The following is a 26,677-nucleotide window of genomic DNA, read 5'->3' on the forward strand; positions in this document are numbered from 1 at the left end:
TTCAAAACAACATTTATTCAAATTAGATATAACGAAAACAAAACATATGTCCTGTAAAAACGGAACAGTTAGATAAGAGGACGACCAATTGGTATTCTGTGGGTGCTAATTACCTATCAGTGCAACTGTATAAAAAAAAGATCCCCCAATAAAGCTTTAGATTAAATCTATCTTGACCCACAAAATGTTGGAAATATTGCATAAAAACAAATATTCATACAGCACTGTCCCAAAAATAAGTAACCCTTTCCAGCAACGATTGAAAATGCATGTTTTTTCCTCACCCCCTTTCGAAAAACAAATGGTCGCCTTACACAATCAATCTCATCCATGACCACACTGTTAAAAAATGACGTTTCCAACTATTCAAATTCAATTCAATTCAAATGTGTATTGCCATGTAAATCTTAAACAATAAGTTTGTAACAAAGTACAAAATAAGTATACATTAACTGAAAATTCACATATATACACAATCATTTCCTTCATATACATGATATATTTATAACAATATGTTCATGTTATTACATAGTTATGGATATTGGTTAAAAATTAGTGATATATACTATACAATTGAAAAACACAGTTTTTCTGACTTTGTATTCATAGCAAGCAAAATGTTTTCTTCAGAGGAAAAACCTCTTCTTTTTCTCAGAATAACATGTGGGTGGCATGTGTTTTTTTTCAATGCGTAATTCTTATGTGTTATTGGCTTCTAACATATAAACACTGCATGATCACTTTTTTAAGCAAGCACCAATGTCAACCATATTAGAAACAAGAAACAACATTCTGCTATACCACTGTATACATCTATGAATTATAACACTCCAATTCAAAATTATTACAAAATACATATACCATTTCAATATAAATATAAATCAATACAATAAAAAAAACCAAGTGACAATGTGTTAGGATGGTACATATGCAGCACAAAATCTTTCCAAACATCACGTTTGACTTAACAGTCCAAAACATATATAAGCACCCATTTGGTCAATCAAAATGGAGTAACATCAATTTTCCAATTAAAACAAAAAGGACAGGGGATCCGCCTATAGGACTTAGCTGATCTGGGAGTATCTGTCAAGTAGTCAGTGCTTCTCAACTGACATGATTCATAACATATTTACATGTATTAAATTTTCCGTTGATGAATATAGAAATAATTAAGAAACTAAGGTCCCAACAGTGAACTCCCTCAGGTAAAGCTGACCTTCGATATTCTGTTTTTGCCTCGTTTGGTCATCTAGCTTTTTACATCAACGTTTTTCTTTTCTTTTGAACGTTGCTGATGAAGGTTAATACAGAAAAGCGCTTTGGACGCACACAATTAATAAACATGTTATTTCCTAATTAATAAAAATAAGGACAAGTAAGTAAAAAAATGTCGTTTTTGAAATTCAATAAATAAAATCTAAATTTCGTAATACAATTCCAAATAAAAATAATTTCGATGCAATGAAAATATAGTTAAAAATAGTACATTATATATAAAACAACACATCTAATGACTGTAAAGTCTATCTTTAATCACACAATAAGAATCCTGACCATGCAAAGGTAAACCAGTACATTCTTAAAGGACAATCATTATAAAATAGAATCACAGCAATCAAACTATGATTCAATGCTGAATACAAACGAAAATCATCTCACAATAAGAATCCAGTACAATTCAAAAAGGTAAATACATTGGCTGTATCATATCAAAATAAGTTGAAGAACACATCAGTCTTCATCTTTTGTATTAAGATGCAAAAAAATATTCACATTGTATATAAAATCATACATCTAATCCTGGTATCTATTAATAGTTTATATACATCTAAGGACCGAGTAAAATCTCTCTTTATTACAAAACAAGATAAAGAACTACACAATGCCAATCTTAATTATTACCATTAAAACATCAATCAATATTATTAGAAAATTTAAAAAAAAATCATAACAATCGAAGTTGGATTCTCGGCAATCCAATATCGTGGCATAACGATCCAGACTGGAACAACAATCCAAATAAGAATTCGGTATCTTTGTTACAGCTCAGTTTCTTTTGAAGGCAGGATTCCTTGTCTGACCTGTAAAACATTATGAATTTATTGAGTGTACACTAATATATTCATATGTACATGATGTATAATGAGCAAAAGCGAGGGTTATTTGAAATACTGGAGAGTAAACAAAAATGCCGATACTCATAAAAACTACTATTTCAAAATTTGTCTGCAAAGAGGAAGTTTTAAATTTTGCAAAGATGTTCACAATATTCACAAAACTTAGTCAATGCACATGGATGCATGAAATGTATTTATATCTTAAAGTGCCGCAGTGAATGAAAGTTTTCCAGTGTCATAGAATCGGAAGTAAAAGTGTAACTACATGTATTGTCGACTACTTGCAGTAAAAATGTATCGAATTCTTTAAAGAAGCATTTTTTTCTTCGGGTTTATGTTATAGTTAAAATAATAAATATTTTGAGATATTTTATACTGGTTAGGTTAAAACTTGCTAGCCAGTATGAAAATAAAAAATAATATCCTTCGAGTCACTATGTTTTTAACATTTATATGTTATTGATGCCTTTTCTTATATACTGATTGCATGAGATTTTTTCAATGCAGTATTAAACATTTTTTGCCATTCTGCACTTACTTTCCTTTAAAAATATCTAAAACAATATCTACCTTACGATATTCAGTTTTACAAACGACTATTTATATACTCCAGGATTTCACTTGTTAAGCGAATAGATGTTCCAGCCATTGGCCTAGTATATAACTCTGTTGGCGTTGCTGCATTCGACCGTTCTGGATACATCATGTCTTCTTGTTGCCCAATGAGATCAGCCAGTTTAGTAACTATGGATTTGAAATCTTCTTCGAAACCTTTTGCAAGTGAATATAAGTTACTAGTAGATGGAATGTTGTTGGAGTCCTTGTTGTAGTGGAAAGCCTTTAAAGCCTTTTCTGTTGACTAAAATAAATATCATATTTCCAACAGTTACTCTTTGTTAGTGGGGGCCACGGTGGCCGAGTGGCAATTATTAGTCGTACTACTGTATCACTAGCCTGTCAACACAAAGGTTGTGAGTTTGAATCCCGCACGTGGCATGTGCGCTCGACTCCAATCTTAATTAACAAGTATTGTCGGTTTTCCTACCGAAGGTCGGTGGTTCTTTCCGGGCACTCCGGCTTCCTCCACCAATAGAAACTGTACGCCACGAAATAGCACAATGGTGTTGAAAGTGGCGTTAAATATTTTTCAATTAATCAATCAATTTTTGCTAGTGTCTCTAACGGTTCTTCTTTACTTCTGGTATTGTAAATGTGTCATTGTTAAGTGGAACTGGCCAATCAGCGATGAAATAAATCAACATCATTTCGTCGTTGCGTTACAGTGTAAGATTGAATATTATCATTTATGTTGCGTGTGTGTGTTTGTAATATATTTGACAAAATGTTCCATAACACTAAAAATAGTTAGAAGCAACGCTCATCTTTCAAAAAGGAAACAGCAATTTTATTGTTTTTGAAATAACTTTATAACGCGGATTAAAATTTGTTATACGAAGTAAGTATCTGCACGAAAATAACTTCTGAAAGCTAATGAAAATACAAAATATACCGCCTAGATGTTACCTTGTAACATAATCATATTGAATGGGTTTTTAAAGCAAACTTCGTCGAAATCACCATTACATAAGAAAATTTATGCCGAACATTCAACGACAAATATCGTAAGCAAAAAAACCGAAAGTGGCCAAAATGAACAATTTTTGCCCAACATTTTAAGACTTAAAAAATGAGGTTACATCAAAATATTATTTTTTAAGTAAGTGTGTTTTTTTCTTCTTATCAACATGTATACATAATTTCAATGCAATCTATAGATACTCAATGATGTCACCACAGCAGTTAAAATAGTTCGACTGATGTTGAAGAAACTGTATTGATTAACATTAAGTTATGTCTTCTGAAAAATACTTACCATAGAAATTCCAGCCAAAAGTAAACTTTAACGGAAAAAAGAAAAAACGTTATCTGCCCAGAAGAGCGAGAAAACTAAACATGTAAATTTTACCTGGTAACATAGGAAACATATCCAGTTAAATGCACGATCTTGTTTGGAATTTTCATAGACTTTAGAAGCAACATCGAAATCATCCTTGGCCTGCCTAAACCATAGCCTGGCTTCTTGTGGAGAAGGTACTGTTTCTACTACATGCCTCTGGAATCCAGTAATGGGACGCTGCTGTGGATAATGGTGTGGCAGTGGGATTGCTCTGGTCTGTGCAGATTGTGAGGATAAAGTATGATGAGTAGGTCTCGTTTGAGAAGATTGTAAATGTTGATATTGTCCTTGAAATTGTGAGTGTGTAACACGGTCCCATGATGAAAACTGTCTATAGTACATCGAGTTTCTGCAAGTCTCTTCTTTCTCCTTAATTAGTTGTTGAAAGTGTATAAAAACTTCTTTAGCAGTCGTTTCCTCTTGCATGCTTCTATCTGGGTGATGTGCCATATAAAAACGTTTTATCATTGATCTTCTTTCTTCCTCAGTGTCTAAAGTGTAAATCAGGTTAACAAACTTTTCTGTTTCTTCTATCGCTGATTGCTTTGACTCTGGCCGATTGTTCATTTTCGGAACTTCAACTGCAGGCACTAATTCAACACAAGGTTTTGTATTTCTTGTAAATTTATATAATCTGTGTGCAGATAGTGTTTTAAATCTTCCTATGCTCACTTCAACGTCATACCTTTGCAACCAAACGGTTGCTATTGTTGAATCGTATACTTGTGACTTTATCTTCTTGCGTATTTTTGCATAAGTATATTGTGCAGGAATTATTCTACCGTTTTCTTCAATAGCATCATGGACCAAAAGAGCTACAGTTTCCCCATTTTCAAATTCTGAAAAACCGTTTTCCAACCAACAATGCCATTTTGGATGGACTGTAACACCAGGATTCTGGAAAACAGACTGAGTGAATGCTACTTCGTATCTTGTTACTCTTTCGTTGTCCAACATGGACGATATTCTCTCTACGTTTCGCAGGTTACACATCATCTTCAGAAGCAGTCTTTCTTGCCAAGTGTACATGTAATTTGTGCAGTGTTTAAATGCTTCTTGAAAAACGTTGCTGTTATTTGTGAGCCATAATTCTATCGTTTCATTTTGTGGTATTGCACAATAAAGTGTTTTGTCTTGCTTATCAAAGAAACTATCTTTTTCGATACTTGCTACAGTTATGTTGTGATATAGTAAATCTAAGCTCACTGTTTTCACTGATATAATTGGTATTTGACGAATGTCTTTTACAAGTTGCTCGGCATTAGCTAAATCAATTAACTTTGAAGCGCTTTTTTGTTGTGAATCTGCAATGATTCGTATAAAGCCTTCACAAAACTCGTCTGTTTGGATCATATTTGAAAGCTGTTTACAAACCATGTTCTCTATATGCTCCAACATGCCAGTGTTCAATCTTTCATGAATAAGCTGCGACAATATTTTTGGTCGCATCCGCGTAGGCAGACTGTTAAATAATACCATCCCATTAGCACCATAAATGTCAATGGCTTTTAAATCAATTACAAACTGGGTGGTTTCGGCTTCTGAGTGAACAAAACGTTCCCAATCTGAATTGTCCGAATAAATCAGGGTACTGGCATTTTCAAGCTTTTTATTTCTGGTGGGTAAGTATAGATGGTGAACATCTGAAAGAGATTTGTTTATGTTAGCGTCACAGTTCTCACGTGTAATTTCATTAATCATTCCCAATAGACACTTGGTAACAACTCGAAACTCGTTCTCATTTAGCTCCTCTTTAATAACATCAATAAACAAATATTCTAAGGTTTTTGCAAAATGGTAACAGCTTACTTTTGGTCGCATTCCAATTTTTTCAAAAACTTGTCCATATTGTCCATATTCCCTTGGAACTTGTGATAAATACCTTGGCATCTCTCCATCAAGGCATAATTGTTGAACAATCCTGCTACAGTTTACAAATATCATGTGTTTCGGTAAAAATACAATAGGTTTTTGCTGTAATCGCTTTGAAATTGTTGCTTCTCTTTCAATATTTTCATCTAACCATTTGTAAAACTTGTCCATTAGCTGCATAATGAAGCATATATCATCCATCCGAATTTTCTGTTTGTCCCCTTTTATTTTCAACTCGTCAACGATATTTTGTATATGAGACACAACATGATGACAATCTAGTTTATAATAAATGTTAAGCTGATTTCTTGCATTACCAGCAATGACTGCAATTCTAGAAGCGATCTCCGGAAGTATAGGACAACAAGTCCAGGATAAATCAGCGTGTTTTGTTAAAACTGCACCCGCAAAGCATATCAATTGGTCAATATTATGCTGTCTGTAAATATTGGTTTTCTTCCTTTCCACTTTGTAGGGAACAATGAACGGTATGTTGGCTATTTTTCGGAGCAAGCCTTCTTGGATCAGTTGAGTGGTTTCAAGGATGTGACATAGAAGCATTTCCGATTTGTGTTGCAGATCAGTGAAATAAAATAAATACCTTTTTGCGGCTACAGATTCGGCAAATTCCACAAACATATCGATAGTTATATCTTTCCGAATTCCTGCAAGTTCCAAAAAATCCTTCCATTCATAATCATTAAATTGCTGACATGGAAATTGTGATTCATCAGCTAAAGCCATCATTACTTCATTAAAAGGACTGTAGAAATATTTCGCTGTTTGTAGACGTCCTGTTCTATCGGGTATAATCTGTGTTTGTATCAATTGACTTATTAATACTTTCTGGTCATTTGTATAATTTCCTGAACCTGGTCTTGCTAAAAGTTTGTCCCTAATATAAACTAGATGTGATTCGCGATTTTCTACAGGTAACGATTCAAATGATGGTAATATATACATTGCATATGCGTTGCATATACTTCCAGATGACAAATTGATTGCTTTAAATACATTGTGCAATTTGTAGTTGTCTTTTAGTAATGTAGTTTGTGTCATTTTAGCCCAAATGTCTATTCCATCTGTAAGCATATCAATGGGGACTACTAAGATTCTCTTTTTATTCGTAAGAGATGTTACATAACCTGATATTGTAACATGAATAGGAATTTCTTTAACCCAAGTAATGATTTCTGGTTTTACTTGTTGGCCGCATGGACCATTGAAGCATTCTGATAAAAACTCTAAAATCACTGTGCAATGTTCCGAATGAAGTGTGCAGTGACGTTTCTTGAGCTTCTCTCGGTTCAGATATAAGCATTCCAAAACTCCAGTACAAGATTTGATTGACGGTGTTAATGACATCAATAACGTATTCTTTGTGTCTAGAACTGGAAGTTTGAGGGAATTCAGAGCTTGCGCAAGAGCACCATGGAATGAATGTATATCCAAAATAGCTTTGAAGTCTCCTAAAGGGTAAAGCAAATTTTCACATTTTTTTTGGTCAGTTTTTATTGCTTTTTCACTATAAATTTTATTATAGAAACGGTGTCCCACGTAGGTAAATGACTGTTCATATTCTATCTTGCAGGGTATTAAGCACCAAGGAAGAAATTGTTTCCATACACGTCGATCACAAGACTGCATTTCACCCTTTATAAAACACCAAACATTCTCTATCCAGGATCTTGTTGGTATTTGTGAGGACTCAGGATTCCATTCAACAGCCTGGTCGATTGTGCGATATTTTTCTAGTGATACCGTGTATGGTAACCATTCTATGAAATCATTTAATGTAAATGTCTTCAAACCATGGATTCTGTCACCAGTTATCCGATTGACCAACTTTCCATGAAGAAATTGAGATGCTGATTCTGGAAGTAAATCGAAGAACTTTGTATGGAAAACGGCTTTTTCAATATCAAATTTTTGAATCATTTTGTCCTGCCTAAGGCAGAGTGGAAGCCCTAATATTTTGTTTTTAAAATTCTCGTCTTTCTGACAGTATTCTAAGCATGTCAGTAAACGATCTAATGTAAGAAATTGCGACTTATGCAATTCTATTTGTGTTTCACCTTTCATAATATCAACTGATTTCATAAACATGATCAAAAATGTTGGTGAAATTGTCTGGACTTTCAATCCTGATAAACGCATACTTTCCAAGACAAACATTGGTGTGTCAACGAGGTGTACTCCGAGACTTCTACATATATCAACGATCATTGGTGTCTTTCCACATTTGGAAAATAACTTAGTTATGCCTTGTATCTGAGTTGAGAAGGGAAAACTCGTCTTGTCAAATTGTAAATTGTTCCAAACAGCTTCAAATTCATCACGGGTGTTTCGTAAAGAAACAAACCGAATGGTTTTATCAAAGCTTATAGCAAACAGTTCAACATTGGATTTGTGTATGTAATTATAAACGCAGCAAATAAGATACTCCACATAATTATTTTTAGCTTTCGTAATGTTTGGGAAAATGCTATGAAAAAACGACAGATTTAATGTTGTTTCTGTATCTGACAGCCGACTTGTTTTAGTTGGTTTTATTCTTTTTTGTAAGAATACCAACGCTGACACATAGCATGGAGCAACGATCTGATCCAATATAAGCTTGTTCCAGCATGATCGATAGCTTTCACGATCCTCATCCAACAAATTTCGCCTGGTCTGATGATCTAACACAAAGTGTCCATTAAAATGAATCGGAAGACCAGTGGGGTTCTCTAAAGGTAAAAAGCAATATGATTTTCCTTCAATTTTTTCATCTGCGTGTTCCGTCTGTGTAATATCAATCGCAATTCCACCTCGAGGCATGAGATTTAGTTCCCGATTTCTAAAAGCAGTGGTTACATTTTTCTTTATCTTACTTGTTTCTTTGAATCCCAATCCATTCACGATCAACCAAGATTTCTCTATTCCATTGCTATCATCAACTGTTGCTTCATACAGGACATCTGATGGATTTACCTGGTAGTATGAGTCGCTCTTTGATACAATGTCAGCTGTCTGGTATACGTTTTCAAAAAACTGTTGACGTCCTTCTAAATTGGATTTTTTTATATTAACTGAGTAAATCTCCTGCAAGGAATTATCTACTATTTCCGAAATGGTGATTTTTTCTACATTGGATACAAATAAAAGTATGTCAGGCAGGTCCTTAACGAACAGATCTAAGATATTTCTAACATAATTTTCGTCTACAGAAGTCTTCTTGAGTTTTGATTGCATTGCAAATGAAGTTGTTCTCAAGGGTAAACGAAATATTGTTCCTTTCTCTTTTAGGAGAAGATTGGAATGATAGCATTCAAACACATCCGAGAAGTCCTCCCAAAGTTCCTCAAGTTGGATATATTCAATGCCCGGTACTGACGGTGTTGCTCCAGGAACATAACGACAATTCGGATCAAGAACACACAAAATCTGTCCACTTTCCACCTCTGGACCTTTTGTTAAAAATGATGGGACATCAGTTAAATGATAAACAACATTAAAACCAACGCCATATTGACCTGTTTTTGTTGGGTCCATTCGTTTACTTCCTATACCTAAATCCTGTATTCCATTCAAATCCTGTTCTGAGAACGCGCTATCGTTGTATATAAGTAAAGCTGGCCCTTGTAAGGGTTTCCATGATTCATCAAACAGCTTATCTGACGGGTAATGATTGAAATCTGCCACAATATGTATTTCAGAGGCTTTTGCGTCGTCAGCATTCTGTACAAGTTCTTTTAGAACTCCAGAATCACATGGATACCCGTCTAATATACCTTTAATTCGAGTGGTGAGTTCCTCACGCTGACCAAAACGCCTTGTCCTTGAACAAAGTCGAAGTTTCATTTTTCTTTTTGAAAGAATCCCTAGAGATGACGCTAATGCAGGCGATATCAAATCATGCGTAAATTTCATCGCTTGTCTTGTGTAGACTTCAGTTTCTTGAACGCATAAAAACTTTGTTAAAGTTAAAACGTTTTCGTTGTCAGGAGCCATTAAAATAGGAAGTGACGTTGGAGATATCTGTTCAATTTGCATCGAGTGTGCAAGTTGTAACAACAGGTTTATATAGACTGTGATGTCACTATTCGGTAGTTTAGAGCTTTCGTATTGATTTTGAAACTTTGCTAATACACCTAAGATTGAATTCACGTCAACATCTCGTCTGATTCCAATACATTTGAGAAAATACTTAAAATATTTAAGATGGGGCGCATTTTGAAGGCTGTAGAAATATGGTCGACAATCATGAGCTACTTCTTCAAACACTTCCACTGGAGAAAGAAAAGTGTCATTCAGAAATATCATGGGATACTGATTAATTTCTTCCAAAATATTGTTCAGTCTTTCTTTTCCGACTGTATCATTTTCCAAAATAAAGTTAAAATACCTATATATTTCCATTGTCACTGTATGCAAAGTTTCAACGACCTGATCGTTAATGTCGATCTTTTTGCTTTCTTTGGCTATGTTTTTAAGATTTGCCAACACGTGTTCAACGTCTAGAGTGTTACGCGTTTTTACTCCAATTTTCGTCAATACATTTAGAAAAAGCTCGCTTATTTGCTTATCCAATACGAACATTGTAGTACCAACAAGACAATAGCAGTCAGATAAATGAAGTTTGTTTAAGCCTTCAAATAATACTGGTTCCATTATGCTATGGTTTTGATTTCCACATGATTGTACTACTGTGTTCAAATTTGTTTCTTTATTCCCTGCCCATGTAAATTTCCAGGATTTAGGTTGTCTCATACATGGTAGAAACTCTTCTGTTTCTAACATACTTTTGTGTGGAATAAGAAAAGTGGAATTTTTAGTTATATATTCGAGAAAATTTATACATCGTTCTATAGCACAACCAGTGCATGTCTTTGCTTTGACTTTCACGGATCTAGCTCTATCTATTATTAAATAAGGAGTAAGCGTGTTTGTTATTACTCCAAGTCCCTTTGTTGTGAACAGCTTGTCAAACGTGTTAAGTGCTGATGAAAGGCAAACAAAGCGCTCGTCGTCAATATCGAAGAGACAGCTAACGCTTCCATTTCTGTCAACGATTTCATTAGGACATTTTAATTTTCCGTGTGGCTCTGTTGGAATACATGGGTATTCGTTAAGTAGAAACAGGATGTCATCATTACAGCTGTTTAAGGCAAATATGATTACTCCGTCCCTTTTGCCATCCCAGATTGTGTCAACAAAGTTAGGTAGAATAACTTGTTTGTACAAATGGAAGATTGATATCATTTTCCTTGAAATAAACGATTCACATTCAGCATTTATGAAGCATCTCAAAATATTTCTCGGTATTTTAATCAAAATATCTTTCCAGTGTATCTTTTCACAAGCCTCCAACACTACATCACAAAAGTTCGATTCAGCAATGTCGGGATGCAAAAAAGCACATTCATCAAGTGAAACACATCTCGAGCCTCCTGTTCTAAACACTCTACATTTACTTCGACAAATGTGATTATATACCATTCTTTGGAGAATCCAAAAATTATCTTTGGAATTTTTAATAATCTCCGTTGGCCATCGTTCGAAATATGCTTCGGTCGGACTGATTTTTGAATTCTGAAGATCTTCTAGAAATTTTACATAGGCATTGCATACTGCATCTTGCATCAATTCTTTATTCCAGATACTTTCAAAAGAAGATTTGTCGTCCGTCGAGTCAGAACAGAGACGCTGACGATCTGCAGTAACAGCAAAATAACCGTTTATATGTACCGGTAGATTTGTCTCTAATGGTAATGGAAGGAAACAGAAAACATGGCTAGTTTTGTAAAACCCAACTGGAAGTGACTCGAAGTTAATAGTCCGAATTTTCCCGTCAACCACTTCCACTGGGCATGCTATACTTGCAACTGCTAAAACTCCTTTCTCACTGTTGTTTATTGACATATTCCAACTACTGGACGTCCCTCTTTCCCAGGTTATTATCCATTTAGTGTTTGAACTATACTCCTTAATCCCAAGTTCGTCTTCAGCACTGGAGAATATTGAAATATCAAATATTGCACTGAATAATAATGGAAAATTTTTTTGGTTTTTCGTGGACTGATGTTGATGTTTTACTATGGACATGCTTTGTAATACAGTTGTGACGTTTTCTTCAAACATGCTTTTAATTGGCATTTCGATTGTCTGTTTCATTTTTCTTTCAGTTCTGAAAACAAGTTTAGATTCCACTGGGCTTCTGCCATCGTCTGGTAGGAAATACAGTTCAACTGACATCACATTTTGCGTGAATAGAAGGAGGTTGCCCCCAGATTCTGTAAACATATTCAAAAGTCGTACCATTTCGTGTTTATCATAAACAGTGTGACTAATTTCACTTTGTTCAGCCTGTTGTTTTGTCCTTAATGGAAACCTGAATAAAGTTCCCTTATATGATAATTTTCTGTCCTGTGAAACTGTGAGATTGCAGTCAAAAACTCCTTCAAATGGTAAAAACTGGGTGCACATAGTTTTTAACATACTTCTGTTTTTTGATATGTTGATTTTTACTCCTGGTTGTCGTTTGTTTCTTAAGGCTGTTCCGAGATACTTCGTGTGAGGATCAAAAATGACGATGTGGTTTCCACTTATGAAACTTGGGACCTCAGTTAAGTTATACACTGAACAAAACCCTAGACCAAATCTCCCGATCTTTGTTGTATCGAGTTCTTTTGTTGCACCATTCAATTTTGTAATGTTTTCAAGATCTCCTTGGGAAAATTGTGCATCATTGAAAGACCATAACGCAGGGCCCTGGCATTCTACCATTCCTTTGTCAATCAATCTAGTGCGCGCGTTTTTGTTTTGACGTTCATCATATAGGAAGCACACTTCTGTTGCACCAGCATCGTCTGCGTTCTGTATAAGTTCCTTAAATACTGAAAAGCCATCTTTGTACTCTTTTAGCAGTGTTTTGAGTCTTGTTGTCAGCGGTTCACATTGTCCCCATTCTTCCAACCATTCTGTGTTTTGTAAAAGTCTGTCAGTAAGTGAAGGTACACCAAGTTTAACTGCAGTATCCATTGGTATGTCATGGTGAACATAAAAAATGTCGTTTCCGTCTTCATCAGCAGAATCTTTCAACCAATCTTCGTTGCAGTAATTGCATTTCGATGCAGGCTGTAAAACCAGTTTATTTGCCTTCTCTGTGTGTACTGGAAATAAAATGTCGTCGTGCTCTATTCCATCCTCTTCTTTTAAGATATTTAGTATTTTAACGACTAGCTGTAAGTCCTCTGTAGTATCCTTTTCGTTAACTTCACTTGTATCGTGCTTTTTCTTTATCAATTTAAGGACTTCAACACATAAATCCGAGTGATTACCAGACAGGCAGAATTTTGTTTCTGTGAAAAATGTTTTGAATTTTTTAAGTTGAAATTCTCCTGGCAAGGTATATAAGTACGGTTCAAAATTGATGACTGGATGCTCATCTTTTGAAAAATAAATCTGGTTTGATCGGACAAACTTCGAACCTACCCATATCCATTCTTTATTTTTGAATTCCTCAAGCGCCTCTTTCGAAAAACTGCCGTAATTATCTACTAAGAAGTGAAAGATGTCGCTTATTAATGGCAACAACTGCGGTTTATATATATCTTCATAGCTATATGCTATTATCAGTAATTGTACAATGACGTTTTTTACATCTGGTGTTTTATTCCATGAACATTTTGTAGCTAAACTCGCACATTCAGAACTGTTTACCAACGGTAATACACATCCCACTAGTTTCTGATGTTTTTCATCTAACAAATCATTTGGTTTACAAAATGCAAACTGTGGATGAAACCATTTTAATACGTATGGGAATGAGCACGGTTTTTTAACTGGTTCAACAAAATGATAGTCACAGATGACATCAGTCACAAGCTCTGGACGAGATGACAAAAGCTCCATGATTTTCGATGACCGTGCAAAGTCGATGTCACTACATCTACCATTTGTGCATTTGTCGTGTATTTCTTTGGCGCATCTGATGATATGATTCTCTGTTAAGTCATTGACTGATTTGATTCCTAATTTTCTTAAATATTTCAAATCAATATTAGTCTTCTTCACATCTGGAAAGTCATCTTCCACAAGGATTAGTTTTAAACCTTCGTCTTCTGGATCAAAATATTCACATGCACATTTTCTTCGCCCCTTATTGTCATATACAAATCGTATATTTTTACATTCTTCCAAAATCAATACTTTACTTGGAAACCGCTTCAAATGTGTCAGTACGTACTGAAGAACATTCCTCTGATCAATTTCGGAATAACAACCGATATCGTTTTTTAAATACTTCAAAACATTCACCCCTGCACTGTTGAATTCAATTTCGTTCATTTCTAATGCAACGGAAAAATTATAATGTTCTTTGTTACTTACATCGATGTTTTCAACAAAATATTGGACTGGTAAATCTTCCGTATGAACAATCAGTCCCACTTCGTTTCTTGAGACAAAACGACTTGTGATCCTCTCCTTAAAGAGCTTCAGTGACGAAAGTACTTCCGCCGCTCTGCAGTGTACAGATTCAATAACAGACATAAATGACACAAAATCATCTCTATCACCTGGTGTGCATTCCTGATTGAAAGTTTCAATGAGTTCATCTCGACAACTGTTAACACTAACAGCCTCTAAAAGTCGACATACATTATAGACTGTCGGTTTGAAGACATATTGGTCGATATCGGGATGTTCAGAGATATCTCCCCACATAGCTGGTAGTATAACAATATCCAACAAACTGAGACATCTACATACACCATCTGGTAGCTCTTTAAAGTCTTTGGATGATTTGATGATAAACTGCTTCGATAACTTACATAGTATCGCTTCTTTGGAATCATCTAGCAACAAGTTCTCACCACTGATGATTGGCACTATAAAAAGGTCTTTAAAGAAGCCGAGGTCAAACTGTCTGTCCTTTAGGAGCTTCCAAACTTTTTTCAGCCATGTTTCATTTGTTCTTCCGTTGGTGGTTTTCCATGCAAGTCTTTCCAGTGTCGTTGTTCCAATATTCTTCTGTATTGTTGTTCGTAGTAGACCAGCTATTTCTTTATCTGTTGACCTTGAGAACTTATGCAACTGAAATAAACCTATACAAAAAAATATTGATTAGAACACTAAATATTCAAACAGAAGAGAAGGAACCTCATTGCCATCAAGATCCCTTCAATTTATTTAAATGAATGTAAAAAGATTCGATGATCTTATATACAAGTAACTGTTTAATATTTAGACTAAAAAGAATAACCAATTTGTTTTCGGTTTCCAATACAAGAACAACCGTAAGAATCCGAACTAGTGGTGTTATAAAATACTTGGCATAACAGTTTAACAACCAGCAAAGCATAACTTTTTTTTTCATTTGTGTTGACCATTTTATCTATTTTTTATGAAATTTAAAATACATCAATTTAAGAAATAACAAAAATTGATATTTCAATAATTGCGCCTTCAATATTTATAATTTGCATTTATTACCTTTTGTGCAAATATTTAGAAGATTGTCATATATTTCCTTTTGAAGATCTTGTTTGATGAATTTTTCTTCAAGTCCAGGAAACAATTCGGTGACATTCTGACTCACAAACACCATGTCGTTGGAGGTATGGTCAAATTCAGCAAAACATCCATTGTGCAGAGGGAGCAATGGAACACCTTGTAGAATGCTCTGGTCTTCACAGGAAAGCAAAAACTGTAAAATGTTCATTTTGTCTGATTCTGGCGAACTGTTTAGGTTTGATGGATTCATGATAGCTGCTGCAGCAACCAATTTTCCTGTTATACTAACAATCTCTATTCCTTTGCGTTCAATAGCAAATAAGATTTTCTCCTCGCTGTGAACTATATTTTCGTTGTTCAGCAACAGAAATTCTAAAACACTTCTTTTTACATCTATAATAAGAAATGGTATTGAGTTTAAAATCTATGTTTAAAGTTTAAGTTGACTTCTCAATTAAACCGTTTAGTACTCTAGTTTAAATCAATCGGCTTTATCAACTTTCAAATTGATAGTAAACTATTTCGCCACGTATAAATATTGATTTTACTGGATTGAGCGAACCGCTTTAGCATTGTACAAATATAGTAATTATAACAAACAGGTTTGTGAAATATACAAAACAAAATTAAAAAAACTCTTCCAATCAAACCCTTAGATGTGGAAGCTGTTCATCTCAATTTGAGTCCTTCTGTAATTAAAGGCTTTATTCTATTACATGATTCACTAAACGTCCATAAACACATTTCATGAAGTCCTGTGAAGACGACAAAACAATATTTGTTGGTAAAATTCAGAAATTAGAAGTTGTGCAAATAAAGTGCATAGTATAGTTTAATTTACCGATGGTATCAAAGCTGACAAAATAAAAATTTACCGATATCTAACATATATCTCAATCCTGTGTTTGCCTATTACTTAAGACAACAGTTTTTTGGGGTTAAAATTCTAAATTATAGTTATAGTCAGTCATGACGAAAATATTAAATTACAGCTTATAAAGATAAAAAGTTGCTTACTGCTGCAAGTGTCTGTTTGAATACGAGTTCGCTTCCCGCTTGCTATGTCTGTTTTAATATGACTTAACTTACCGCTGTTAGTGTCTGCTTCAAAAACATCGAATACAGCTTCTTTGATACTAATCCAACATCCTCCATTGTTTTCTGTGAACAAAAACTTGCTTTCAAAGAGTGAATCAAACAATGGCTTTAAAATATTCTTCCAGTGTTCCGTTATCTGTCGACAATCGGGTATAGTTCTTGTAACTATGGCAACCGAATCTGGCGTAATGGTGTGCTCGATTAACTCTAATATTACATTGTAGTACAAGTCCGCGAGAACTTCCGTTATCAGACAGTTATTCCATCTCAATGATTTGTCTTTGTAAGTTCCTTGTTTCATTTGATCTGCAGTAGGCCATTTAACATGTCGTCTATTCTGACTAAGAGCAAAGTAACCATTCACGTGCACCGGAAGTCCTGTCAAACTATTATCTGTTAACGGCAATGGCATAAGACAAAACACGTGCCCTCTGAACTGGTCCTCTTCCATAGGAACTGCAATGCTAGTATATGGACTATAAGACAATGATTCGTCGAGGGAAAGAATTCGCAACTCTTCAGACATATTGCCACCTTTCATACAATGAAAAATTATCCATTCGTTTGTATGGATATCGCCTTCATTAAGCGTTTCTACCGTCATTCTGTAGTTAATGCGAAATGTTTTGTTTGCTAGCATTTTACCATAGGTCTTTAGGTGGTTCATGACATGAATTCTTCCATCTCTCACGCTTTGAACACACGAGTCCGAAATGTTCACACTGTAGACTGGAGAATCGCCGTAGTCTTGGTCTCGTTCTAAGTCTGTAAATTTCCAATACAGGTCGATTCTTTCCAAACATTTAAGAAACAACAGTTCGACTGGAGCTTCGGCTTTAAATGCTTTAAATAAGTCCATCACTTTTATCTCATCATAAATGTTTTCAGAAAGTTCCGTTTTCACTTCTCTCAATGGGAACCTAAACAATGTACCCTTGAAATTCCCTTTTTCTATGGTCTCTGTGGAAAATCCAAACATACCTTCAAATGCTGCAAGACAATCAGTTACATCCATTCTCTTGTATTTTCTCATTTTATTTAATTTCATTTTTATGCAAACACGATCAGAGAGTTTCTGGTGGGGATCTAAAATCAGTAACTGGTTTCCACTGATAATCATTGGATAATCTGAAATAAAACACAAACTGGTATCTTATTACAACTGTCTGACTATTCATCAAAAACTAAGATAACTCTTACGTTGCTCTCGACCCATATCATCGTGTAATTGCAAATCGCAAAAATATCAATATTGGTTTGTTTTCCTACCTCCAACAGCAAGGGATTTGTTGCAATTTCTGCTAAAATAACAATAATGGTACCAGTTTTACTGCACCAGAAGCGCATTTCGACAATAAATGTCTCTTCAGTGATGCTCAAGGCCATAATATTTAAAAATAAAAAAATATTCAAAAATTGAAGAGCTGATCAACCCAAAAAGAACAAAAGTATAACTAAAGCCGGGCAAGAAATCAGACCTTTTCATGAGGCAGATATATTCCTCAATTTAAAATAATTTCCAAAATTTTGTAACAACATTTCAATAACACAATATCCGTATTTTCATGGGATGGGGATAACATCGGAGACTAAGAGTCCACCAGCAGAGGTATCGACCCAGTGGTAGTAATAACATTAACGGTACCGATTTTATTGAACAAGATGCGCATTTCGACAATAAATGTCTCTTCAGTCATGCTCGAGGCCAACATTTTTGGAATTTCAAAACTTATTCAAAGAACGAAGAGCTGCTAAATCCAATAAGAAAAAAAAGTATAACCAAAGCCGGGCAAAATGTCTTAACATTCAATTGCATTCGAAAAGTTAGCAGAAGTTTGACTTTCGTCTATACATAAACTCCAGTTAGTATGTAAAGTTCATAGACTCATCAATACAAAATTCTTTTCAGTAAAAAGCGAGCTCAAAATTGATTTTTGTCGAGCCTTCGACTTAAGTCGAAAAAGCGAGACATAGCGATCCTACATTCCGTCGGCGTCGGCGTCGTCGTCGTCGTCGTCTTCGTCGTTGTCGTCGGCGGCGTCCACAAATATTCACTCTGTGGTTAAAGTTTTTGAAATTTTAATTTCTTAAACTATCCTGGATTTCTACCAAACTTGGACAGAAGCTTGTTTATGATCATAAGATAGTATCCAGAAGTAAATTTTGTAAAAATAAAATTCCTGTTTTTCCGTATTTTACTTGTAAATGGACTTAGTTTTTCTGCCAGGAAACATTACATTCATTCTGTGGTTAAAGTTTTTAAAATGTTAATAACTTTCTTAAATTATCCTGGATTTGTACCAAACATGGACAGAAGCTTGTTTATGATCATAAGATAGTATCCAGAAGTAAATTTGTTAAAAAAAAATTTCATTTTTTCCGTATTTTACTTATAAATGGAGTTAGTTTTTCTGCCAGGAAACAATACATTCACTCTGTGGTTAAAGTTTTTAAAATTTTAATAACTTTCTTAAACTATCCTGGATTTGTACCAAACTTGGACAGAAGCTTGTTTATGATCATAAGATAGTATCCAGAAGTAAATTTGTTAAAAAAAAAATTTCTTTTTTTCCGTATTTTACTTATAAATGGACTTAGTTTGTCTGCCAGGAAACAATATTTTCACTCTGGTTAAAGTTTTTAAAATTTTGATAACTTTCTTAAACTATCCTGGATTTGTACCAAATTTGGACAGAAGCTCGTTTATGATCAAAAGCTAGTATCTAGAAGGAAATTTTGTTAAAATTTGTACCTGTTTATCCGTATTTTACTTATAAATGGACTTAGTTTTTCTTCCAGTTAACATTAAATACAGTCTGCAGTTAAAGTTTTTAAAACATTTATTAGATTCATAAACTATCCTGGATTTATACCAAACTTTGACAGAAGCTTCTTACAATCAAAAGATAGTATCTAAAGGAATATTTTTATTGATTTTTTTTCCTAATTTTTGTTGAGCCTGCGATTAACAGCAAAAGTAAGCGAGACACTGGGTTCTGCGGAACCCTTACGAATTTTTTAGAGAAAGAAATAATTTCTTGGTTAAACAAATACGATACGCCAGTTCAAATGATTTTAAAATAGTTTGAAAATGAATTATATCATAATAGATATATCGTAACATATCCATATTACTGAATTGACTATATGTGATCATATGTGTTTGAATAATGAAGATGTCGTAAGGTAGACAGGATCTGCAATGACTCGGATAGTGAATACATATATTTTTTGATAATCATATTTTGAATTTGTGTGTCGTATTTCCTGTCTATTTTTATTAAATTTTTCACGTTGCCACCAAGATTTATATGTTGACTACACTATCCATGTCCGCGTATTCTGAAAAATACGTTTGCGTCGTGATTTTAAAGTATACTGTCAATGTGCGGAATACTATCAATGTCCGTATACTTAAAAATCCTTTTCAATATACAGAATTAGATACTAGTATACCGCAAATTGACTAAATCCATGGTGCTAACCTTATAAAAAAAACAAAAAATGCGAAAAACAAATTCAAAATTAAAACGATTAGTTCATATATATCTTGAGTGTACGTTGTATATAATAATACCTGTTATGTGAAATACAGATTTAAATCCTAGACCAAATCGTCCAACTTTAACCGGATCGAACTCCTTTACACTACTGTAGATCATTCGTATTCCACACCAATCGCTTTCTGTGAAAATTGCATTGTTATAAATGCAAAGCGCAGGGCCCTGTTAAAACATCAGGAAAATTATATAAACTTATATCACCTGTCTGTATAAGCTTCCCAAAAAAGCTTACTTTACCTCAACAACTATTTATTATTGGGATAATGTGTTAGTGGTATTATAAAAGTCAAATACATGAAACAATAAAAAAAAATCCATCTTATATCACCCACTCACGGTAGGGCCGATAGTGTCCGGCTGAAATCGTATTTTTTAGAGTATTTGATCGGGTTTGTCTAGTGTGACCACGTCTTTTGGAGTGAATATGATCAAAAATGAAAACAAACAGACTTTATTTATGGTAAGACGTAAAAAAAAGATGCCAGAACCTTATATTTAATATCATAGAAGGTAAATTTGTATTTGTTATAAAAATTTATCATCAACCCTACACTATTTTGTTTTGAAAGCGTTTAATTTAGCCTTACAATGCTTTATATAGAAATATAGATTAAAGCCATTTTATACACATACCAATGCAAATGTTAACGGAAATGCTTACAAGGAATCTATATATACTTGGATATACACAAGTCTAAATTGAAAACAACGTTCAAACCTATGATTGCGTTGGATAAAAACCGCAATTTTTATACGTGTGCATGCAAAACAAATTCCTTGGTAGAGGGGTCTAAATACAGCACAAACAACATTTTCCGAAAGACCAAAACAGTGAAAAAGTATATTTTAACAAAACACATTTGACTAGCAGGTCGAACAACGGATGTTCTTAAACCCTGCTGACTGCCATGGCGATTGCCAAATAAACGGATCACCAGATGTAACAAAATGAATTTTAATTATAAATTTAATACCAAACAGAAAACAATAAACTTGCGGAAAAGATGGTATACCGCAAACATGAGGTGCAAAAATTTATACACCATATCCGGATTTCGACAATTAATGTCTCTACTTAGATATACAGATACTTTACAAAAATTCTTGTTTTTGCATTGAAAAGTACATTTTGGAGAGTAAATTCATTTTTATATGTCTGTGTTTTTTCGAGAGAAGTCCGTGTTTTTTCGAGTGCGTCCTTGTTTTATCGAGTGAAAAAACCAAAATTCCTATGGCTTAAAATGTAATATGTCAGTGCATTTACGTTAAAAAGACAATGAAAAGGTTCAAATAAAGTACTTTTCAAAGCACGAAACAATGCAATAAACCAGTGTGATAATGCTGTATTAACACGTACATTTCATAAAAAGGCATCATTCATTTGTATTCAGATATCTTCATGTAAGTGTACCGATATGGATTTCACACAGGAAATATTTCGTGATGTAAACAATCTTTATGTGAGCTCAGACATGTTTGATTGAGACGTACGTACACATAGTGTGTTAAGCGGGAAAATGTGTGTGTTTTAACAGAAAAAACATTCTTAATGTTTCATTAAATGATTATCTTGATGATAATATGTTTTATCGTTCTAGAAATGGAAATCAAATGCTCCTACTGTGAAGAGGAGTCTGATCAAGCGTATGATATACTTGGTCACATAGAAATAAAGCACTAATCATAGATTCATTTCCATCAGAAAGTAGAAGAATTATATTTGTGAGGTGTAATCATATGATATGCACATTTTGGGTTTTTTATCATTTCAAGATCGTATTAAAGCTTACAGATTACTTATTTCGTTGTTTATTACATATATTGGATAAGTCCCCGAGTTAATCATCAGCTCAGTTGTCAGTACTTCGGTACTGACATGATTTATAACAAACCTTTCTTGTTTACCTCCAAGTGGGACTTATGAATAGAAATATGGTCCCTTAGGTCCTCTTCCGACCTGCAGTAAAACCCTTGCCAAAGTGGGGTGTCCGTTTGCCTGTGCGGGATGTTTAAGTTCGCAGCCACGTCCGGTCAAAATGGGGCGTGTAGAGAGTGTCATGCTCACTACACGTTAAGAACCCTTGCAACAGCTCTTTGAGGGGTCCGTAGGTGGCCTGCTGCAAGGCAAAATTTCTGTCCATATCCAATATATCATAATTTTCAGTGGCAGCCTAAATTTCCCGACCTTCATCTCGAGCGTCCTCTGTTACAGGACCTCAATATTGGATTTATTGTTAATTGGTTCTCGTCTTGAACATGCATGAACTATTTACCACTGAACGTTAAGCAACCAACAATCAATCATTTAAAATTGTTCGTTTATAAATTTAAAAATTGTAAAGAAACTAAGGTTTCAACTCTATCAGGCAAAGTTGACCTTGGATGGATTTGGCTATTTTAGGTCGCTTTGGTCATATAGCTCTTTAAATGTTTCGGTTCTTATACATCCTTGGCTTTCAAATATTCGACTTTGAGCTTTCTGGATGAGGGTAAATCCAGAAAAGCGCTTCGGACGCATGAAATTTATAAAGTGATGTTTTCAATTTTTATTAGATATACCATTCAATTCAAATGTTATTGTAATATATTTGTTTTTGGGTGGAGGTCTCTTTTAGTAGAATATTTGGGTTTATATTGATTTTTTCTGATTTTTTACTGATTTCCTTAGTTTTCTTGCTTCTATGTTTTTTCGTCACTGTAGTATATATATATATATATCAATCATAAAATAGTATTGATGCTAAAAACAAAGGACGCATGAAATTAAATTGAAAAGATTATGAGTCCCTCTCCTCGGTTCTAAAGACCGTTTTAAAAAGGACCCAGTGATTTCTTATATATCCTAATACTGCAAGGTTATGGTAATATTTTTTTAGAACAGTAAGTTATCATTAAATCAAAAAGGGTTAAATTTGATCAATAAAGTAATATGTTTTTGTGACTTATTAGGAATAAATAATATTGTCCTTCGCTAAATAACAGTTACAGACTAGAAAAGGTCATTTTTTAGCCCAAGATTGTCTTCTTTCTTATTCACATTTTCTTTAAAAAAAAAAACCGGACCATTTGTTGAAAAACCTGGACGTTTTAGATGTTGCTCTCGAAAAAACACGGACAATATTAAACACTGAATTGTGAGTGAACTACACGGAAATTGTGCGTCGTTTGTGCTCAAAACATGTATAGCATTCATAATAAGATGAACAGTCACGAATACGACTATTATATTCGCGAAATAACAGTAAATTGATCTGATCGCATGTAATATATCACTCGAAAAAACCTGATCCACACTCGAAAAAAGTGGACCGATTCACTCGAAAAAAAACACGATCTCAGCCGGACACTATGCCTACCGTGGCACTACCGTTTTCTGAATAAATCCTATAAATGAATATTGAATATGAAATGGAGTACACTACAGTATCTCATGCTGATGCTCTAAAAATGATTCATAGTGAATACCTTAAATCATTCATAGCGAATAGCGAATAGAATAAAATAGCTCAATACAGCTATTCACTATGATTTCATACCTTAAAAAATACATCTGATTACCTGAAGTAATTTGTGTTGAATATACTTAAGTGATTCATAAGTATATACCTTAAAATACTTCTTGAAATATTGTTTCTTAGTGCTGGATATATCTTGGTTGATTTTGCGGTCGTCATACAAAACTTTCATTAATGAGGCCTCGGCATCTTCAGCATTCTGGATTATTTCCTGCACATAGAAATGACGACGCTAAAGAAACAATGACAACTAGAGGCACCAATGGCCTGTATCGAACACAAGGTATCTATAAATAAAATTGGAGTCATAAAAAAGCTCATCATAGATACCAGGTTTGAATTAGTGTACGCCAGACGTGCGTTACGTCTACAAAAGACTCATCAGTGACGCTCGAATCAAAAAAAGTTAAAACCGCCAAATAAAGAACGAAGTTGAAAAGCATTGAGGACCCAAAATTCTTAAAAGTTTTGCTAAGGTAATCTTTTCCTGGGGTAGAAAATCCTTAGTCGTTCAAAACAAATTCAAAGTTTTGTAAAAGACATTCTTGAACAATTGGTCAGCTATAATATATGGTCAATAGAATATTCACAAGGAGTACAAGTCTTTCTTACCTTGGCCTTATTTTCACGAATAACTGATCAACAATAAGACTTCCTGATTATATCAGATTCTCAGTTACTAGAAGTTTTATGTCAACTATATTTATCTATACGAACAAACTTCCTGGACACAAAATGAGATTCCTAGAGCAAAAGAGGGATGTCATATTTACGCCCAAATTCCACCCCATATCTGTTGTAACAAGGACATCACAAAGGAAGGGGAAATCCATCCTACTCTCATGAAGATTAAGAAGCTTTTTCACAAACTTTTCAAGTGATCTTGACAAATTGGACTTAAAATCAAAACTAAACTTAAAATGTTTGTCATTTTCATATCAGGAAGAGCTACAGAACACAGGCATTGGGTTTTCAGAGAAATGTCATTGGAAAAAACTGCTTTCCAATCCAATTCGCGAGTTTAAGTATCACCGTTTAAATCATTTTAACGTTCAATATAATTTGATCCCAAGCAATTCCTAATGAGACAATTTTTTCCTGGAGAAATTCATAATTTTCAAATATTCATGTCTGTATTTCTTCATAATTTTGATGGATTATACATTATCTAATGGACGGTTGTTTTTATTATCATATATTAATAATTATTGTTATCTAAAATTAAACCATCGTACATACTTTTAAAATCTGGCCGTCGTCTGGGTATTCATCTAGAATTTTCTTCAGCTGGTTTATCAGAGGAGGCTGTAACATCTCCGAATATTGAACTTCATCGTCTGATGATTCATCTGATTCCTCTTCCATTTTGTCCCTAACTGGACCTCGTTCACCGGGCTATATTTGTCATATCTAAAATAAAGGATTCAAAATGAAGGTACTAAGCGTTAATTATAAAGAAGTACAACCTATAAAATTTAGTTTCTCCGCTGAATAGAGTGCAAACTTATGCCGAATTTATTTTTATCACTTTCCTCTTGCTTTTATTGTTGTATAGAGCTCTCCATACAAGTATCCGTCGTTTGCTGTTCTAATGTATCAAGTTATGGATTTTATATTATTGGCATAAGAAAATCAATTAAAGTGTGCATATAACGCATAAAATACGACACGTCTTACTTAGATTTTTATAAAGTCATTCCTTTTTTTTTTTGTCTAGAGAAATGTGTGTTTGGGTGAAATATGTCCATGGCCTTTTCCGTGTAAATGGAGACAATTCATGAATAAGGTCTCTTTTTTGTTGATCTTGTACTGCTGATTAGTGTTGCTGTTTTACTATAGTTTTTGGCCAAAATACAAAAAATGGGTAAAAATCATCATTCAAGGGCAAAAACTTTTAAAAGAAGTGGACTTACAATTTCGGTTGTGTTCACTTATATGTTAATTTGATCTTGCTGATAAATTTGCTGTATGCAATTTCCTTCTATCGTCTATAGTTTTTGCCCAACACATAAAAAGGGTAAATATCTTCATTTAAGGGCAATGTCAACAGACAATTTCGGCAATTTGACTCATTGGTAGGTCTAGTCTTGCTAATCATTTTTGCTGTGTTCAGTTTTTCTTTATCTATGATAGTTTTTGCATAAAATGCAAATATTGAGTCAAAGATCATCATTAAAAAGGAAATTACTCCCATGAGAAGTCGGCAAGGCAACTTTATTTGTAGATCCTGTCCTTTTGATAATTTTTGCAGTTTACAGTTTATCTTTATCTACTATCGTTTTAGCCAAAATGCAAATATTGGCAAAAAACGTCAATAAGGGGATAATAATTCTTATAATAAGTAGACTGACAATTTCGACCATTTGACAAATTTGTAGTGTATCACTTAATATTATTTTCAAGATAATAAGCAAAAATGCAAACAAATGTTAAACACCATCGCTAGGGGCTATCTCCTGTAAGGAGTCATCTGTAAACAAGACGATTTCGGACTTGTCTGACTTATTTGTAGACCATGTCTTGTTGGTCATTTTTTAAAGTTCACTCTATAAAAATATTATTTTTTGTGTGTAAAAATTGTCAATTAAGGGCAATTACTACTATAAGGAGTCGTCTGACAGATTAGGTGAACAGTATGTGTAGATCTCAACATTCTGAACATTTCTTCCTTGTCATATTGTAGGAGGGGGTAGTCAGGGGGCATTTAACCCTATGCTTCATTTTTAGCCATGTCGGCCATGTTGGTTAGAAACCGGAATCATCGGATATTTTTTTTGATCTAGGTACCCCGATGATGATTATGGCAAAGTTGATTCCAATTGGCTTAGTAGTTTCAGAGGAGAAGATTGCTGTAAAAGTCAACGGACGACGACGGACGGCTCACTTGACCATTCGGGTTAGGCGAGCTAAAGGGAGATGTTGTATGATTACCAATGAGACAAATATCCACCAGAGACCAAATACCATGGGTGTAAGCAACTACAGGTCACTATGCGAAAAAAAGATATAATTCAGTAAGCTATATGACACACATGTCTAGGCTGCTGGTTGCTG

At 34.1% G+C, this 26,677-nt stretch overlaps 1 protein-coding gene across 1 annotated transcript; it reads right to left on the reverse strand.

Annotated features, from left to right (window-relative positions):
* Positions 1-25,031, reverse strand: LOC127734813 (sacsin-like). The gene is made up of 8 exons (XM_052244832.1): positions 24,863-25,031; positions 23,715-23,834; positions 20,123-20,270; positions 16,537-17,673; positions 15,427-15,840; positions 4,087-15,038; positions 2,691-2,979; positions 1-2,084 (listed from the first exon to the last, which is right to left on the reverse strand). Exons 1-7 carry the CDS (start codon positions 24,986-24,988, stop codon positions 2,707-2,709), a joined length of 13,170 nt encoding a protein of 4,389 aa, XP_052100792.1. The 5' UTR covers positions 24,989-25,031; the 3' UTR covers positions 1-2,084; positions 2,691-2,706.
* Between the last annotated feature and the right edge of the window lie 1,646 nt (positions 25,032-26,677).

Source organism: Mytilus californianus, unplaced genomic scaffold (genome assembly GCF_021869535.1).
Source record: "Mytilus californianus isolate M0D057914Y unplaced genomic scaffold, xbMytCali1.0.p SCAF_3, whole genome shotgun sequence".
NCBI lineage: Eukaryota > Metazoa > Mollusca > Bivalvia > Mytilida > Mytilidae > Mytilus > Mytilus californianus.

Bases quoted from the DNA above. Each gene is read 5' to 3' on its own strand.
- LOC127734813 (XM_052244832.1), bottom strand. From the start codon at position 24,988: ATGGAAGAGGAATCAGATGAATCATCAGACGATGAAGTTCAATATTCG. The intron at 17,674-20,122 runs GTATTATTATAT...GTTTTATTTCAG, and splicing joins ATCTGTATTTCACATAACAG to ATTATCCAATGATTATCAGT. The intron at 15,841-16,536 runs GTAAGTTAAGTC...TTCTTATTATAG, and splicing joins TGAAGCAGACACTAACAGCG to ATGTAAAAAGAAGTGTTTTA.